Raw genomic sequence first — 17080 nt, 5'->3', positions numbered from 1 at the left:
CTGTTCAGCCAACTTTTAAGTAATCTTTTGGGCATATATATTGTCTAACCTTAGAGCTTTGGTCAAAATATTAAGGCATCAGAAGTCCCATTCCATGTTCTATTATACACACACACACACACACACACACACACTTACTATAGTAGAAACATTCTAGAAATATTCTAAAAACACACAAATAAAGAAGCTATGTTTCTCCAGAGAAAGGCTCAGGAATTTGTAGTAGGAAGAAGCATTCTCTATTTAAAGCATACCTTTTAGGGGCATCTGGGTGGCTCTGTCAGTTGGGCATCTGACTTCTGCTGACTTCGCCTCAGGCCATGATCTCTGTCTGGGTCCGTGGATCCAACCCACATTTGGCTGCCTGCTAAGCAGGGAGCCTGCTTCTCCCTTTTCCTCCACCCCTCCCCCTGCTTGTGCCTTTCCTCTCTCTCTCTCAGAAATAAATAAATAAAATACATACTTTTTAAGCATACCCTTTAAGTACTTGAAAAAAATTTTTAACATGTGCATATAGTACTCTTCTGGTTTTAATAAAACTGGCTTTTTTTAAAATTTATTCATGAGAGACACAGAGAGAGGCAGAGACATGGGCAGAGGGAGAAGCAGGCTTTTGCACGGAACCTGATTCAGGACTCGATCCCAGGACCCTGGGAACACACCCTGAGCCAAAGGCAGATGCTCAACCACGGAGCCACCCAGGTGCCCCAGAAAATTGGCTTTTAAGATGAAATACCTTACTGGGGTGTGGTCCTCACACTGATGTAATAAAAAAGTGTGGGTGTTATTACTCACAAAGAAGCAAAGTAAGGGCTTTGTTAAAGCAACTTAGACAAGTTGATTTCAAACAAGGGTTAAAGTTTTATTTCAAAGTTCCCCTCAAGGAAGCTAAGCTTCCAAGAAAAAATTTCTTTGGGGGAAAGAAGTTTTAAGGGGGGAGAAGGGGTTGTGTATATAAAATTATTAGATTAGATACAAGAACACCACTCCTTTCTCTTTGAACAAATAAACAGTGACAGTGTGCCTTTACTATGCCCCAGATGCTGTGCCAAGGACTGGGGATGAATGGAGACACTGAAGGTCTTGTCCCCTAGCCCCCAGCCCTATCACTCATAATCTGGTGGGGAAATCACTGAGTAATTGTCTAGTGTTAAATGTCAGATGAGTGTGCTGCGGGTGGAGCATGGGGAGGGCGCCCTGTGTGTGCTACAGTGGCTGAGCTGAAACCTGATGGACAAGAAGTTAGCCAGATGGAAGAGGAAGCAGGTCATGAGGGCCCGCATGACCTCAATTCCTGAAAGATCAACTGTCTTTGAAAACCTGTGGTCTTTTATCCTCCTCCTACCCCAAACTTCAGCCTCAGGGGAAGCTATATCCCTTTTCCTGTGCCAGTCCAGCTTTTAACACGTATGCTCCACTTCCTGTCAACTAAACCAGAGACCTTGGTGTCTTTAACTCAAGTGTTCCTTTTGTTCCTCTATTTAGTTAGAGATGTGAGATGGCCACTTGGCAGGTATCAGGGTAGTTCTGTGGACGCTGGTTTTCTTGTATCTCTTCGATCTATTTCCACTGCTGGACACCCGTCATCAATCCCACTTTTCAGAATTCATCTCTAATCTCACCTATTACAAGCTGACATCTCTGGCTCTCCTCACTGAAGCTCCATAGCTGAGTCAAGACGAACTCCAATAAAATCCTTTAATGACTCAGTTGGCCAGATTTGCAACCAAATTCTTCAAGATCTGAGCCCGGCCTACCTCCCTGCATCTCTCCCCACAACAAGCCTTCATTTAAACTTTTGGAAATTCCCCCTTTTGCATAGTGTTTCATGCCTTTGGCCCTTTGCTTATACTCTCACTTCTAATTTATTCAAGTAGCCCATCTTATGGAGGTACTGGCAGACATTGTAGAGAGTACTGGGGACATGATGGGAACAAAACCAGACATGGTCCCCACCCTCATGAAGTATACAGTCTACTGGATAAGTCAAGCATTAATTAAATAAAGACAGAAACAAATACAAAATTATAACTGCAATGAAAAACTATGGTGGGAGATGAAGAAGAAGGAGGAGGAAAAGGATGGGCAGGAGAGGAGGGAAGAAAGATGAGGAGGTGGAGAAGAGGGGAAAGAGGAAGAAAAAGAAAAAATAGATCAGGGAAAATGTCTCCAAGGAAATCACAACTGAGCTAAAGAATGAGTAGCAGTTAATTAAGTGCAAGGAGAGGGAAGATCTTTTTAGGCAGAAAGAACAGCAGGTGCAAAGGCCCTGAGAAAGCCAGGAGCATGTTGTACAGGCTCTAAAAGAATGTTAGTGCATCTCAAGCATTGAAAATGGAGAAACCCCTTCCCAATCTTGTCTTCCAGGCAAATACTAACTCATATTTCAAGACTGGCCCCCTGGAAAAATTTTTCTTATCCCTATCAACCTCTACTCTCAGGCCAGTAGGAATCAACCACTTCTTCTTTGACCCCTACAGTACCAAATAAACATGTCACCGAAAGCCCTTTCCTGTAGGTCTATGTTTCATGTCTGTTTTTCCCCACAGGTCCATGAGTTGTCTGAGGGAGGTGCTGGTGCACAGTCATCTCTGCATCAAGGTCCCTAGCACAACACTTGGCACAGAATAGACTTCTCAGTGTGTGCCATCTGAATGGGTGGGTGGAGGGATGGATAAATGAACAAAATTAATATTAAATGCATCCATTCCTTTGGAGATTAAGACTAAACACTGATATAATCCTCCTACTCTGGCCAGTGCCAGTCTCCAGTCTCAGCCTCATACACCATCCAACTCCCTCCCAGGGTTTCAGGGGTCATACCGTCCTCCCTCAGTCCTCAAACTTGCCAGCCCTTCCCTGCCACAGGATTATGTGTGTAGTCCCCTCTGTGGAGACATTAATCTCACCCCACCTGGGCATTCTTCAAGCCTGGCACAGACATAACTCACTTCCTGGGGAACCTGTGCTAAGGCCCTCAGCTCCAAGTGACATGACTTCTCTCTGCTCCCACAACTGCCCACACATCCCCCATGGAAGTTCCTACTGGACTGATTAGAACTGCTCAGGTACTAGTATAACAATATAGGGAAATTTCTAAATTATATTTCTCTTAGATGTAAAATTTCACTCTTTCCCCTCTAAAGGGAATTGTTGTTATTGAAAGAATCCTTTCATAGGGAATTTTGTGTAGGGAGATGAGGCTGCATGAATAACAGTAGATGACTATAAGGCTTTTCTAGGGACACTGAATTCTGTGAGGGTTTTGTTTAGACAAGTCAGTGTGTGTGTGTGTGTGTGTGTGTGTGTGTGTGTGTGTGTGTGTTGAGCAAATGAATGTATGACTACTTGGCAATAAAAGGAGCCAAGTCGCTGTCTACTAAGTCAATTCTCCACATCTTCCATGGGTGATTAAGGGAGGTGGGTCAGGGAAAAAAATTTTCAGTTTCCCCACATTCTCTCCTTTGGCCCTCACCTCACTACAGTGAATTTCTCTTCCCTGGCAATGGACGCTACGAATGGGACTTGCGGAGCTGGGAGCTCTGGGAGCTGGACCTCATTAAATCAATGATGGTCAATACAGATGGGTGATACATCTTAAAAGGATGGCATCAGATACTAAACACTTCCTCCGCACTACATACTGCCCTAAACATTCTGGATCTCACTGAATCCTCACGATAACCTTGTGCCATTGTTATCTCCATGTCATCTAGGAAGAAAATGAAGCTCAGAAAGTGATGTCTTGTCTAGGTCACGCAACTAGTAAGTGGCAGAGCCAGAATTCTAATACAGGAGGCTGAATCTAATGCCTAACCCCTTAGCCACTGTCCCTACCACTGAGGGTTTGGGACACACTGTTGGAATTGCCTCTCAGAAGATTCAATTTTTTCAGGGTCCATGCCCTTAAATTCATAGATTCCTAGCTCTGGTACTCCCAAAAAAATCCACAAGAGGGGGACCTCTTCCCATCAGTTCTAGACTGCTGCGGGGGAATTATGTATTTAGTTTGTGGTTCCACAGGCAGCTGGGGAGTTGGCTCATTACCTGTATAGAATTTGAACAGGTTTCCTGACAACGATGGAGCATAGGTACCCTAAGTGGGTGCCTGATCCAATCAGCCCAAATTAACTAGGAAGTTCTATGTCCCAACCAGGCAGCCCATATTATGGGCTCTGTCAATCACTCTCCAAGCGTGACACTCAATATTGCTATTGACACAGGAGCTATGTGAGCCTTAGATCTTTAAACCCCAGGCTCCTCTCCCCTTCTCCAAGTTTTACCCATTGTCTAGTAGCCTAGGAGCCTCCAAAATAGGTTTCAGATGTTCTAATATCCAGAGAAAATAAAGAATAAAGTTGTCTTTACCACTCTCCCTCCTAGGCCCACAGAGCTCTGCTCATCATAACTCTTAGGCCAGAGCATACCCAAGTTGTGTCTATGCCCTTTCTTAAGGACCCTAGGAATAGGAGTGCAGTGGACACTGCTCTGGGTCACCCAGGTTCCCTTTAGGAATAAAAGACTTGGTCCCACAGCTACTAGGGGTGCTTCTGGAAAATAGCCCTTAATGATGAGCCCACATAGGAGCCTCTGCCTAAGAAAGCCACCTCTCCCAGGCCCGTACCCTCCTTCTCAGGCCTCCTGTGACTGATCAGTTTGGGAGGAAACAAAGGCCCAGTCCCCTTGAATCAGCCTTGAACACTTCTGAAAGGTCATCTCAGCTTCAGAACTCACTGTAGGGTCAGCTGAGGCCTCTGTGGAGACTGCATTAAAGTTCATCCTCTGCCTCTGCCCAATTCTACATGCTTCTTTTCCTTCACAGATAGCGATCCTGAGAGTACTCCCTAATAAACCTCAGACAAGTTCATCTCCATCTGAAGGTCTGCTTTTGGGTAATGCAACCTGCAGAAGTTGGTGCCAGGCTGCTCTAAGAAAGCAGATGGAAGATAGGGTTTTAGAGCTGGATCCTGTGCCACCCAGTCGACAAGGATACCAGCACCAGTGAGGTAGAGTTGAAGAGTCTCTGGTGAACCGAGATGGTATGCTGGTGGAAAGAAATGCCCTGGCTGGGTCATTGCATAAGGCTTTTGAGAAACATGACAGAAATTGTAACTATAAGAATAAGGGAATTGAGTGATTGTATGAAGTTCAACTGATGCTCTAGAAAAAAGTAATGAAAAGCTTTAAATAATCAGAAATGAGAAGCATGGAAAAAGTGATGGCCTGCACCAAGTGAGGCAGAAAAGCCATAACTGGCAGGAAGGATAAAAAGGCTCAGAAAGTGGGTATCAAGAATGGATATATTATATAAGGCTAGAAAACCCATGAAATAACTGTGTTCCCTGGGATACACAATTTTCCAAAGCAATAAGGAATGGAATAAGAGGAGCACCAGCAACACCAAGAAATTCCATAATGGCTCTCCTTTACATGCCAAGGTGATGGTAGGAAACACTACTGCTGAGCTGGGCTTACTGATAGTAATAGAAATGATAGGACTTTCCTCCCAAAATAGAGGATAGGGGGCCAATAGTGTGGGCTCCATCTACCAAAGCTTGTATAGATTTCTGTCAAATATCAAATGTCTAACCTACTAACAGCAAAAACAGAAGCCAAATCTCCAATATGGCACCACACCTTGATGAGACCAACTAGCCTCTTGGTGGCAAGTTGACTACACTGGATTCCTTCCACTCCTAAAAATGAAGCAATTTGTTTTGTCAGGAATAAACACATACTTCAGGCATGGTTTTGCCTTTCCTGCCCACTGAGACTCAACCATCACCACCCTCCAAGAGCTTACTTACAGTGTTTGAACAACAGGCTTGGGATCCCATCACATCAGACCAAGGATCCAGTCCTTAGCAAAGGAGGTGTAAAGTGAGCACATGACTAGTCACTGGTCACATTACATATCACATCACCCAGAAACTGCCAGCCTGATACAGTGATGGAGTGGGCTGGTAAAGGCACCACTAAAGCATAAACTTGAAAGTGACACCTAGAGAAGACAAGGTGCCTTCTTCCATCATGCAATGTCCACTTTAAAATATCAACCTTTATATGGTGCTATGTGCCCAACAGATAGAACTCATGAGTCCAGAAACAAAGGAGGAGGCAGGAATGGTCTTCTTACCATTACTTCTATGATATACCTGGAAAATCTGTGCTTTCTGCCTCTACAACTCTGGGCTCCCCAGGTTTAGAGGTCCTGATTCCTTAAAAGGAAAATGTATCCAACAGGGGACAGAGTATGGCTCCTACCCAGGAACTTTGGGCTCCTTGTGTGAAAGGACAACTTGGCAAGAAGAGGCATCTTGGTTGGCCACAAAGTGGATCCTGATTACAAGAGCAGAGGAGGCAGGGCAGCTACCACACAAAAGAGATGAAGGGGAAATAGTCTGGCACCAGCTCATCCACTTGAGAGCCTCTTGATACCCTCCTCCTCTATTCCGATGGTAAAATAAAAAATGCAGTAGCAATGGCTTGAGGAAGGCATGGATACCAGGTGCCCCAGGTACCTCTAGAGTAAAAGTCTGGGTCACACCATGAGGTAAACCACTGAAATCAGCACAGGTGCTAGCTGAGCGTGAAAGAAATCTAGAATGTGTAGTAGAAAAGGAAAGTGATGGGTATCTGTTGCTGATACTGTCCTGATATCAGCTACAGTAACTGTAACTCTTCCCACTAGCTTTCCTTTCCTAAGTTTCCACCATGAAGGGAGACTCACCAGAATGCTGAAGGGGCTGCTCCCAGATCTTATATGAAGAAATGGATCCAGGTGGCACATGAGATAGATGGACTGTGGTGGATGCTGTCCTTGCCACCTGGCCTCCCTTCAGGAATGAAGGACTCATTTTCCCATTGTTAGGAGTGCTCTCAACAGAAAGCCCTCAGCTATCACCCCCCTAGAGTGATTTTCCAAATGAAGCAGGTCCCCTCATGCCATTTCAGGACAACTCTAAAGGTCATCCCAGCTTCAGAACTCCCAGAGGGTCCACTGAGGCCTCCACTGAGACAGCATCAAAGCTCAACTTGTCCCTCTGCTCAATCCTGCTACCTTTCCCTTCCTTCCACAGCTGTAGATTCTAAGATCACTTCCTAAGAAATCTCTTGCATGTTCATCTCTATCTCAGAATCTAATTCCTGGAGAACAACATCATCCACATAAGGGAAAGAGGGGCTTTTGATCACCCACCCAGAAGGATACGTGCGTGTGATATGCAGCAACAATGGTGCCACCAAAAGCAACTATATGAAACACTGTGAGAAAGAGAACTGGGCAAATAAGCAAGGAGGGGATGGCAAGAAAGATGTTGTGAAGGAGATGGGATGCAAGCAAAGGAAAGAACCTCCTGGGATAAGGTCTTGGAGAATAGATAGAATTTGGGCCCTGACGATCATCAATGTCCTCTTATATAGGAAGGACAGAGACGGAGAACAGTAACAGTTAGGGAGAAATGGGGCTATTTGAAATGCCCTTCTTAATAACCATCTAAAGATATCCATCCTGCTGTCCATCAAGATGGATCTTGACTCTCCCCTTTGTGTCTCCCCATTCTCTTATTAATCTAATGTTTTTATTAGCATCTATAAGACCCATGAGGGGAAGCTAAGACAACAAATTTGATAAAGCTTCTTGGACTGTTGCTTGATTTTGCAGCAGAAAAGGTGCCTATGACAAGTAAACTCAAAATGGATGAACGATTTAAAATGTGGAGACAAGACTCATCAAAAATTAGAGGAGAACACAGGAACACCCTTTTTTGAACTTGGCACAGTAACTTTCTTGCAAGATACATCCACGCAAAACAAACAAGGACACCAAGCAAAAATGACACTATTGGGGACTTCATCAAGTAAGACGCTTTTGCACAGCAAAGGATACAGTCAACAAAACTCAAAGAAACCTACAGAATGGGAGACGATATGCATAAAAACTTAATCAGATAAAAGGGCTAGTTTCAAAATTCTATAAAGAACTTATTAAATCAACACAAAGAACAAACAATCCAATAGAAATGGGCAAAAGACATGAAGAGAAATCTCACAGAGGAAGACATTAGACATGGCCAACATGCACATGAGAAACTGTTGCATATTGCCCTTCGAAGTCCAAATCAAAACCCAATGAGATAACACCTACACAGAGAGAATGGGAAATTACAATGGCTAGGAACCACAAATGTTGGAGAGGTATGCGGAGAAAAGGGAACCCCTCTTCACTGTTGGTGGGACTGTGAACTGGTGCAGCACTCTGGAAAACTTGTGTGGAGTTCTCAAGAATTAAAAATAGACCTCCTACGACCCAGCAATTGCACGTTAGGGATTTACCGCAAGATCAGATGCAATGAAACGCCGGGGCACCTTGCACCCGAGTTTCTAGCAGCCATTGTATCACCTAGCCAAACTGTGGCAGGAGCCGCGGTGCCCATCGAAAGATGAATGGATAAAGAGATGTGGTTTATGTATACATGGAATATTACTCAGCATTAGAAACAACAAATACACCATTTGCTTCAACGTGGATGGAAACTGGAGGGTATTTATGCTGAGTGAAGTAGTCAATCGGAGGAAGGACAAACAGTGTAGTTCTCACTATTTGGGGAATATTGAATTAATAGTGACGGGGAATATAAGGGAAGGGAGAAGAATGTGTGGGAGATATCAGAAAAAGGGACACGAACCTAAAGACTTTCATTGGAAATGCAACTAGGGTGGTGGAAGGGGAGGAGGGCGGGGTGGGGTGGGACTGGGTGACGGGGGGGGCAGGAGGGGGCCACTTGGCCCCCCCCCCCTCCCCCGAGGATGAGCACTGGGTGTTTTTCTGTATGTTGGTAAATTGAACACCAATAAAAATTAATTTATAAAAATAACAAAAAAAGAAAAGGTGCATGGGCGGTGGGGGGGGGGGGGTATTGTAAAAGTGGTCTGCTTAACCATAGTGCTTACCATGACTTGGGTAATGGGCATAGTCAGTGGGTGAATATAAAGCCAGGGTCATCATAAAACCAGCCCCACCTGGCTTGCATACGAAACAGATCAGCTGCCTGATATAGGGCATTTCACTTGGCATTTTTAGGGATTGTATATAGTCTCCCTTGTCAGGGTAAACAGATCTCACAGTGGCTTTTATCCAATCCAGCAAGCTGGCCATTTTCTCAGGAATAATCCTCTGTCTCTCTGGATCATGTATAGCCATCTGTGGTTGTTCCATAGTAAGCTATGGGTCCTGTAACAACCCACACTGAAGCATGTAAAAACAAAGACACTGCCCCTAAATTAGTCATGCTCACAGTCCATTTCAGTAATAGTTCTTCAGGAAGTTGATGATAGTGATCTACAAAATAAAACAATTCCCTCGCATTATATCTCCTGATTTCAGGAGTCTCTTGGCTTTGTCCTCTCCCCCATGTGTCCTATCTTCTTGTGACCAGAGTCTTAGAAATACTCTCAGTTTTCCCCACAGGGGTAGATTTGAGACTAGTGGCAAAAACTTAAGACCAACCAAAATTTGAGCTTGGTCCAGCATCAAGGTCTCCCCCATCACTCTCCTCCCCTTTCGTTTTAGCTATTACAAATAACAATAACTAAAAGGTTATATAGTTTGCTTTTTTCATATTAGTTTCCATTGCCTTAAGCATCCAGTGAATCAATTCCCCAAGAGTTGGATCCACCTCTAAATTCCATTGGTAAATGTTACCTTTAGTAATTGATTATGGCACAACTACTATTCCATACTTTGAGTGACTCTGTGGCCATGGCCACCCTGGAAGCAAAGGTTCCTCATCCTCTCCTCTGCCCTTTCATCCTCTCTTTTCCCAAACTACATGTTTCCATGAGTTAGGGCCTGGCTAGCAAACCCTAATTTTTTTTTTTTTTTAAGCAAATCCTATTTCTGACATGACTTCTGATGACTTCAGGCAATTCTCCAATTCTCCAAAACAAACTGGCTATACAACAACTCATTTAAATTCTGACACTAGGGGCGCCTGGGTAACTCAGTGGTTGAGCATCTGCCATTGGCTCAGGTCTTGATCCCGCGGATCCCACCCCCCACCCCACCCCACCCCCAGACACAAACACACACATCCGGCTCCCTGTGGGGAGCTTCTTCCTCTGCCTCTGTCTCTGCCTCTCTGTGTCTCTCATGAATAAATAAATGAAAAAATATTTAAAAAAATAAAATAAATTCTGACACTACCCGGAGTTAGCATCAGATCCCACAAATTAAAGGACTCAGTCCCACAAGATTGCCCAGCTTCAGATGCCATTTCAAAGCTCCAGGTTGCTTTCTGTGCTTCTGATCAACCAGCTACAAATTCTGGGGTTCCATGACACTCTCCTCAGGTTTGATATTGGAACACAGAACTTAGAAAATACTTTGCTTACATTTACCAGTTTATCATAAAAGGTACAAATCAGGGATCCTTGGGTGGCTCAGAGGTTTAGTGCCTACCTTTGGCCCAGGGCGTGATCCTGCAGTCCCAGGATCAAGTCCCATGTCGGGCTCCCTGCATGGAGCCTGCTTCTCCCTCTGCCTCTCTCTCCCTCTCTCTGTGTATCTCATGAATGGATAAATAAAATCTTTAAAAAAAAAAAAAAGGTACAAGACAGGAATAGCCAAATGGAGGAAGTACATGGGACAAGGCATAAAGGGGAGTGATGTCATGGAGCTGCCATGTGCTCTCCAGGTGTGCCACCTATTAGCAACTCAACAAACTCACCAACAGGAAACTCTCAAAGAGATAGAGAGTTCAATCTCTAGTCTTCCTCCCTTCCTTGTAGATTGAGGGTGGAGCTGAAATTTCTCACCCTGTAATCATTTAAGTCACCAGCCCCATCCAGAGGCTATCTTGGGGGCCCAGCAGATACCATCCCTCATTAGCATAAATTTAGGTGTGATTGAAAAGGGCTTGTATAAATAACAAGAAAATTTAAAAGATTTTAGGAGCTTTGTGCTGGGAATAGAAACTGGAGACAGGGGATCCCTGGGTGGCTCAGCGGTTTAGCGCCTGCCTTTGGCCCAGGGCGCGATCCTAGAGTCCCGGGATGGAGTCCCGGGATCGAGTCCCGCATCGGGCTCCCGGCATGGAGCCTGCCTCTCCCTCCTCCTGTGTCTCTGCCTCTCTCTCACTGAGTCACTTGAAAGAAATTCTTAAAGAACTGACAAGACTTAGTAGTTCTGCCCCTCCCCCTTGGAGAAGCACGCTAGGAATTAAAGAGCTCAGGTTTTGTGTGTGTGTGTGTGTTTAAGATTTTATTTATTTATTCATGAGAGACAGAGAGAGGCAGAGACACAGGCAGAGGGAGAAGCAGGCTCCTCACAGGGAGCACGACGTGGGGCTCGATCCCTGGACCCTGGGATCAGGCCCTGAGTCAAAGGCAGAGCTCAACCGCTGGGCCACCCAGGCTGCCCCAAGGGACCTGGGTTTTTGTTGTTGTTGTTGTTTTATTCATGAGAGACAGAGAGGCAGAGACACAGGCAGAGGGAGAAGCAGGCTCCATGCAGGGAGCCCGATGCGGGACTGGATTCCGGGTCTCCAGGATCAGGCCCTGGGCTGAAGGTGGCGCTAAACCGCTGGTCCACCCAGGGATCCCCAAGGACCTAGTTTTAATTGCTATTCTGCTACTTAATTTCCCCATGCTTCATTTTCCCCATCTGCAAAATGGACTGTTAGTATTACATACTTACTTCTTAGGGTTGTTCCAACTGAAGATAGTAATATAGTGTCTGGATCCGTGTGGGAACATGAACAGAGCTCAATAAATGTTATTTTCCAGCATCATGGATCCACGGAGATGAGACACCCAAGTTCTAGTCCATGTTCCTGGCCTTCCTGGCTGTTTGACTCTACCCCTCCTTAGTCACTTCACCATCTCTGAGCCAGTGTCCTTATCCGTAGAGTGAATGTGTGACTGTCCGCACAAGTTCAGGGTCCCTTCCATTAGGAAGAGTCCGCGTCAAATGGGACCCAAAGACTCTCAGTCAGGGCGACTCGAGGGTGCCAGTGCCAGTGGCAGAGCGCGGGAGACGTAGGGGCCCAGGTAACAGACGCAGAGACCTGCGGGGCCGTGCCCGTCCCCAGCCAAGTGGAGGGCCAGGTGGGCTTGGCAGTTCAGCTCTTCCAGGAATTGCATCCAGGTGTGGAGAGCGGGGGCGCCTGGGAGCCTCGGCGGGCCTCTCGCCAGCCGCACCAGGGCTGCACCACCACCGGAGAGAGGGCGGCGGCAGCAGGCGTCCGAGGTTAGCACTGCGGGCAACTTCTCCCCGCCGGGCGGGCGGCGCAGTCGCAGTCGGGGGGGGGGGGGCGGGGGGCGGGGCCCGGGGCGGTGGGCGGGGCCCGGGGCGGGGGCGGGGCCCGGGGCCGGGGGCGGGGCCGGGGCGCCCCTCCCACTCCACCTCCCCCGCCCAGACAGGAGGGCTCCTGACAGCAGCCGCGGCGATCAGCTGCTGGCGAACAGAGGAAGAGGAAGGGGCGGAGCTGTCTTGCGGCCAGACGCGGAGCAGTCAGCCGACTGCCGCGGGGGCTAGCCAGCTGTCCCGGGCGCTGTCCGGTCCCTGAGAGCCGGCTCCGAGACGGCGGGGTCCGGGCAGCGAAGCAGCCTGCCTAGGAGCTCGCGCAATGCCCCGCCACGCAGTATCGCCCGGCCAGGGCCACCCCAGGTCCGGACGGGAGCCGGAATCGGACCGGTCCCGGGGCTCCCCCAGACTGAGGCTCCTGTGGATAGGCCTGGCGCTGGCCCTGCCGCACGCCCTGGTTCTCTGGGCCCCCGCCGGGGCGCACCCGCTCCCCCCCCAAAGCCATCCCGCCAGGTTCGGGCGCTTAGTGCCCCAGCTCCGCAACGCCTTTGGGTGGTGGAACCTCACCTGCCCAGTCTGCAAAGGCTTGTTCACCGCCATCGACTTCGGGCTGAAGGTGAGCGCTTACGGGGGCTGCCTTGGAGAAGCCAAGGGGAGCGCTGGCGGGGGCAGGGGCGAGAGAGGGGCTGGGCGTGGAGTCTGGAAGAGCAAACCTGACCGGGAGGCTGGCACCCGCTAGCCTTCACTGGGTTTGCTGCCCTACATGTAGGGACACCCATGACTACAACTCCACCTCTACCTCCATCGTGACCTTGTGAAGAAAGGAGAGCTCAGATTGTTTGCCGGGCACTGTGCTAGCCATTTTATGCTGGTTAAATCAAACCCGTGAGGTGTTTTCATTATGGTTGTTCTCTCCACTTTACGAATGACTAGAGGTTGGGAGAGGTGAAGTCGCTTGCCCAAGGGCAGACAGTTGGCGGCTAGGGGAAGGGCTGGGTCTCCTTTCCTTGTATATCTGACTCTGAACCCCCTTTGCCTTAAACTTGGCATCTCTAGTCCAGAGCACCAGGCCTTGTACCAGGGACTTGAATTCAGAAGCATCCAAGGGTATGGGACTCGATAGGGGTGCCTTGACCCTGATGGATTATGATGAGTGCTAGTTGGTAGGTGAGATTTGCAGTGCTCTCCAGGGCCTGCCCCTGTGTGTGTCCCCAAACTATGGACAGCCAAACTTCCCAGCCCAAGTTTCAGGGCACTGTGCAGAAGCCAGCTGGACAAGCAAAAGACCTGAAATGCCACTGCCTACTGAGCTGAAGAAGTACTGGCCCGCTGCTGCCTGAGTCACTGGGCAATCTCTGTGGGAGGCAGGGAGTGCATTGAGGTCTCTTCACCAGGGTGGCACTGAGTCCAGCCTGGCCCCCCAGTTTAAGATAGAGGCACAAAGGGTGGTAACCAGGGGTTGACTTGGTCTCTGTGGCTATCTCCGACCTCTCTCATCACTGGTTCTTCTCACCACAGAAGGAGCCTAGTGTGGCCTGGGTGGGCTCTATGGCCACCAAGATCTGCAAAGTGCTGAAAATAGCACCGCCCACTGTGTGCCAGTCAGCTGTCCAGCTCTTTGAAGGTGACATGGTGGAAGTGTGGACACGCTCGGTGCTGAGGCCATCTGAGGCCTGTGGTCTGCTCCTGGGCTCCACCTGTGGGCACTGGGACATCTTCTCATCTTGGAACATCTCTTTGCCAGCTGTACCAAAACCTTCCCCACAGCCACCCAAGCCCCCAGCCCCAGGTGCCCCCGTTAGTCGCATCCTCTTCCTCACTGACCTGCACTGGGATCATGACTACCTGGAGGGCACAGACCCTAACTGTGAGAACCCACTGTGTTGCCGCCGGGATTCTGGCCTGCCACCTGCCTCCCGCCCAGGTGCTGGATACTGGGGAGAGTACAGCAAGTGTGACCTGCCCCTGCGGACACTGGAGAGCCTGTTGAGTGGGCTGGGCCCTGCTGGCCCCTTTGATATGGTGTACTGGACAGGAGACATCCCAGCCCACAATGTCTGGCACCAGTCACGTCAGGACCAGCTTCGGGCCCTAACCACCGTCACAGCCCTTGTGAAGAAGTTCTTGGGGCCAGTGCCTGTGTACCCTGCTGTGGGCAACCACGAGACCACCCCTGTCAATGGCTTCCCTCCTCCCTTCATAGAGGGCAATTTCTCTTCCAGCTGGCTCTATGAAGCAATGGCCAAGGCATGGGAGTCCTGGCTGCCTGCTGAAGCCCTTCACACCCTCAGGTAGTTGAGGTCCCTGGAAACTCAGGAAGAGAAAAGGTGGATGATAGTGAAGGGAGCAGGGGACCTGGGCATTACCTGTGACTGTGTTAGTATGAGTCAGCTCTCCTCACTGACCTTCCTGATCGACCCTAACTTCCACCTCTACCCTTATAGCCAGCCACTCTCTCTCACAGGGCTGACAGCATGTCTTCTCCATGCTGGTCTGTGTCTTTGCTCATGTTGGCCCTCTCTAAAATGCACCCCCCACTCTAACATCCCAGCTTTCCCATACCCAGATCATATTCGTTGTGAAGGGCCTTTGCTTCCTGTTCTAGCTCACTTTTATCTTTCCCCTGAACTCCTAGAGCCCTTAGTCTTCTGAGCCATTCACCTCAGTCACACCGGCCCTATAATTAGTGCTGTTTGGTCTTCAGCTAGAATGTGAGCTCCTTGATAGGAGGATGTCCTGTATGCCTCTGCCTCCACCCAAATGCTTAGCACAGGACTGGGCATGCAGGACCAGATTATGAATGAGTGGTGACCCTTCATGTTCACTTTGTTTCAGAATTGGGGGGTTCTATGCCCTCTCCCCACGCCCTGGCCTCCGTCTCATCTCTCTCAATATGAATTTTTGTTCTCGTGAGAACTTCTGGCTCTTGATCAACTCTACAGATCCCGCTGGACAGCTCCAGTGGCTAGTGGGGGAGCTTCAGGCTGCTGAGGATCGAGGAGACAAGGTGAGGGAAGGCAGTGAGAACATGATGGAGTATGCACTGACAGGGGTTGGAGGAGAAGCAGGCCCCTCATGACCAGACTCCTATCTGGAGCCAGAGAAACTTGGTCTTCTGGAGTTTCCAACAACAGTGTTCCCTGGTTGTTCAGCTCCTGGTCCGCCTTTGAAGCCCTTTCATTCACTCCCCCTCTCTGGCCAGCAATGCTGGCCATTGTAGGAGATGAGTACCACCTCTTCCTGGCCAGGCTGTCTGGACCTCTCCTTGTCCTGATACCCTTCCTCTTATTTGTTTTTAAAATTTGAAGCTCTAATTGGCTTTATTGAAAAATTCATTAATCAGGCAGCTTCCCATCTAGCAAATAGAAGGCATTCTATTCTCCCTGATAACATTCCTTAACTCTCCCTGCAGGTACATATAATTGGCCACATACCCCCAGGGCACTGCCTGAAGAGCTGGAGCTGGAATTATTACCGGATTGTAGCCAGGTAGGAGGGAGGTGGGGAGAGGGGTAGATGAAGAGTCTGAAGGTTGGAAATTCCTTTGAGCATCTTATCATTGCTGCCACCCCATTGGGGTAGAGAGGCATTTACTTCAACATGTGGAGAAGGAAAGCATCCCATCTCTCCAGGTTGCCTCTCCCTTCCTAGAACCTTCTGAATAAAATCAGTGTCCTCCAACCAGGTATGAGAACACCTTGGCTGGTCAGTTCTTTGGCCACACCCACATGGATGAGTTTGAGGTCTTCTATGACGAGGAGACCCTGAGCCGGCCGCTATCTGTAGCCTTCCTGGCGCCCAGTGCCACCACCTACATCGGCCTTAATCCTGGTGAGTGAGGTGGGAGGGAGTCATTGGGATAGAGGAAGCTGGTGGGATAGAAGAAGCAGAAACAGAGCCAAGGCTGGCAAGGGGCAGGTAGGACATGTGACCCCTCCCTGGAGTTGCCTTGGCTCCTTCCCTCTCCAGTCAGCCCTCCTTTCTTGCAGGCTACCGTGTCTACGAGATAGATGGCAACTACCCGGGGAGCTCTCATGTGGTCCTGGATCATGAGACCTACATCCTGAATCTGACACAGGCTAATGAACCAGGAGCCGTGCCACGTTGGCAGCGTCTCTACAGGGCTCGAGAAACCTACGGACTGCCCAATGCACTGCCTGCCGCCTGGCATGACCTAGTGTACCGCATGCGGGGTGACACGCAACTATTCCAGACCTTCTGGTTTCTCTACCATAAGGGCCACCCGCCCTCAGAGCCCTGTGGCATGCCCTGTCGCCTGACTACTCTGTGCGCCCAGCTCTCAGCTCGCTCAGACAGCCCTGCTCTATGTCGCCATCTGGTGCCGGATGGAAGCTTCCCTGATGACCAGAGCCTGCAGCCAAGGCCACCTCTCTGTTAGGAGCCCCAGAGCCCACAGTTGGCAAAGTACAAATCTTCAGAAAGGAGCAAAAACCCCAGAGGATAGCTGTGGTAAGAAGAGTGGTGGAAGACCCCACCTCTGGGCCCCAAGAACACCAGGGAAATAGGACCTTCTTTCATGGAGCTCTGTCCGGGGCTCTGCCTCTGCCCAGCATCTAAGCTGCTCTGGGACTACTGTCTTTCATGGCTGTGGAGCAAAGGTCTAAGTTGGTATGCCCCAGCAGACCAGACAGAAGCCGTCACTTCAGGCCTGTGCTGGCCAGCCAGGAACCCTGTACTGCTGCTGTTGCCTGGTTGCCAGGCTGTTAAAATAAAGATAAGAGACTTGGACTCCAGACCCCTCTGTGACTGTCCCAC

At 48.9% G+C, this 17080-nt stretch overlaps 1 protein-coding gene and 1 long non-coding RNA gene across 2 annotated transcripts in view; one reads left to right on the top strand and one right to left on the bottom strand.

Annotated features, from left to right (window-relative positions):
* LOC129504797 (uncharacterized) overlaps nt 1-12253 on the bottom strand; it is a 49212-nt gene extending 36959 nt beyond the window's left edge. Inside the window, exon 1 of the long non-coding RNA XR_008663423.1 lies at nt 11696-12253. This is a non-coding gene — a long non-coding RNA (uncharacterized LOC129504797). The remainder of the gene's footprint in view (nt 1-11695) is intronic.
* A 192-nt stretch (nt 12254-12445) lies between these two features.
* On the top strand, nt 12446-17060 carry SMPD1 (sphingomyelin phosphodiesterase 1). The gene is made up of 6 exons (XM_055317676.1): nt 12446-12920; nt 13823-14595; nt 15140-15311; nt 15717-15793; nt 15990-16135; nt 16294-17060. The coding sequence occupies exons 1-6, from the start codon at nt 12627-12629 to the stop codon at nt 16701-16703; spliced, it is 1872 nt and encodes a 623-aa protein (XP_055173651.1). The 5' UTR covers nt 12446-12626; the 3' UTR covers nt 16704-17060.
* Nucleotides 17061-17080: the final 20 nt, after the last annotated feature.

This window comes from Nyctereutes procyonoides, unplaced genomic scaffold (assembly GCF_905146905.1).
Source record: "Nyctereutes procyonoides isolate TBG_1078 unplaced genomic scaffold, NYPRO_anot_genome, whole genome shotgun sequence".
In the NCBI taxonomy this organism is placed as follows: Eukaryota; Metazoa; Chordata; class Mammalia; order Carnivora; family Canidae; genus Nyctereutes; species Nyctereutes procyonoides.
Note: the sequence above shows the minus strand (reverse complement) of the source record. Positions and strands in the feature narration are given on the sequence as shown.

What these genes read in the sequence shown, in the direction of transcription:
- SMPD1 (XM_055317676.1), top strand. Translation starts at nt 12,627, where the DNA reads ATGCCCCGCCACGCAGTATCGCCCGGCCAGGGCCACCCCAGGTCCGGA. An exon ending in GAAGCCCTTCACACCCTCAG is followed by an intron (nt 14,596 to 15,139) that starts GTAGTTGAGGTC and finishes ACTTTGTTTCAG; the next exon opens with AATTGGGGGGTTCTATGCCC. An exon ending in CTACATCGGCCTTAATCCTG is followed by an intron (nt 16,136 to 16,293) that starts GTGAGTGAGGTG and finishes CCTTTCTTGCAG; the next exon opens with GCTACCGTGTCTACGAGATA.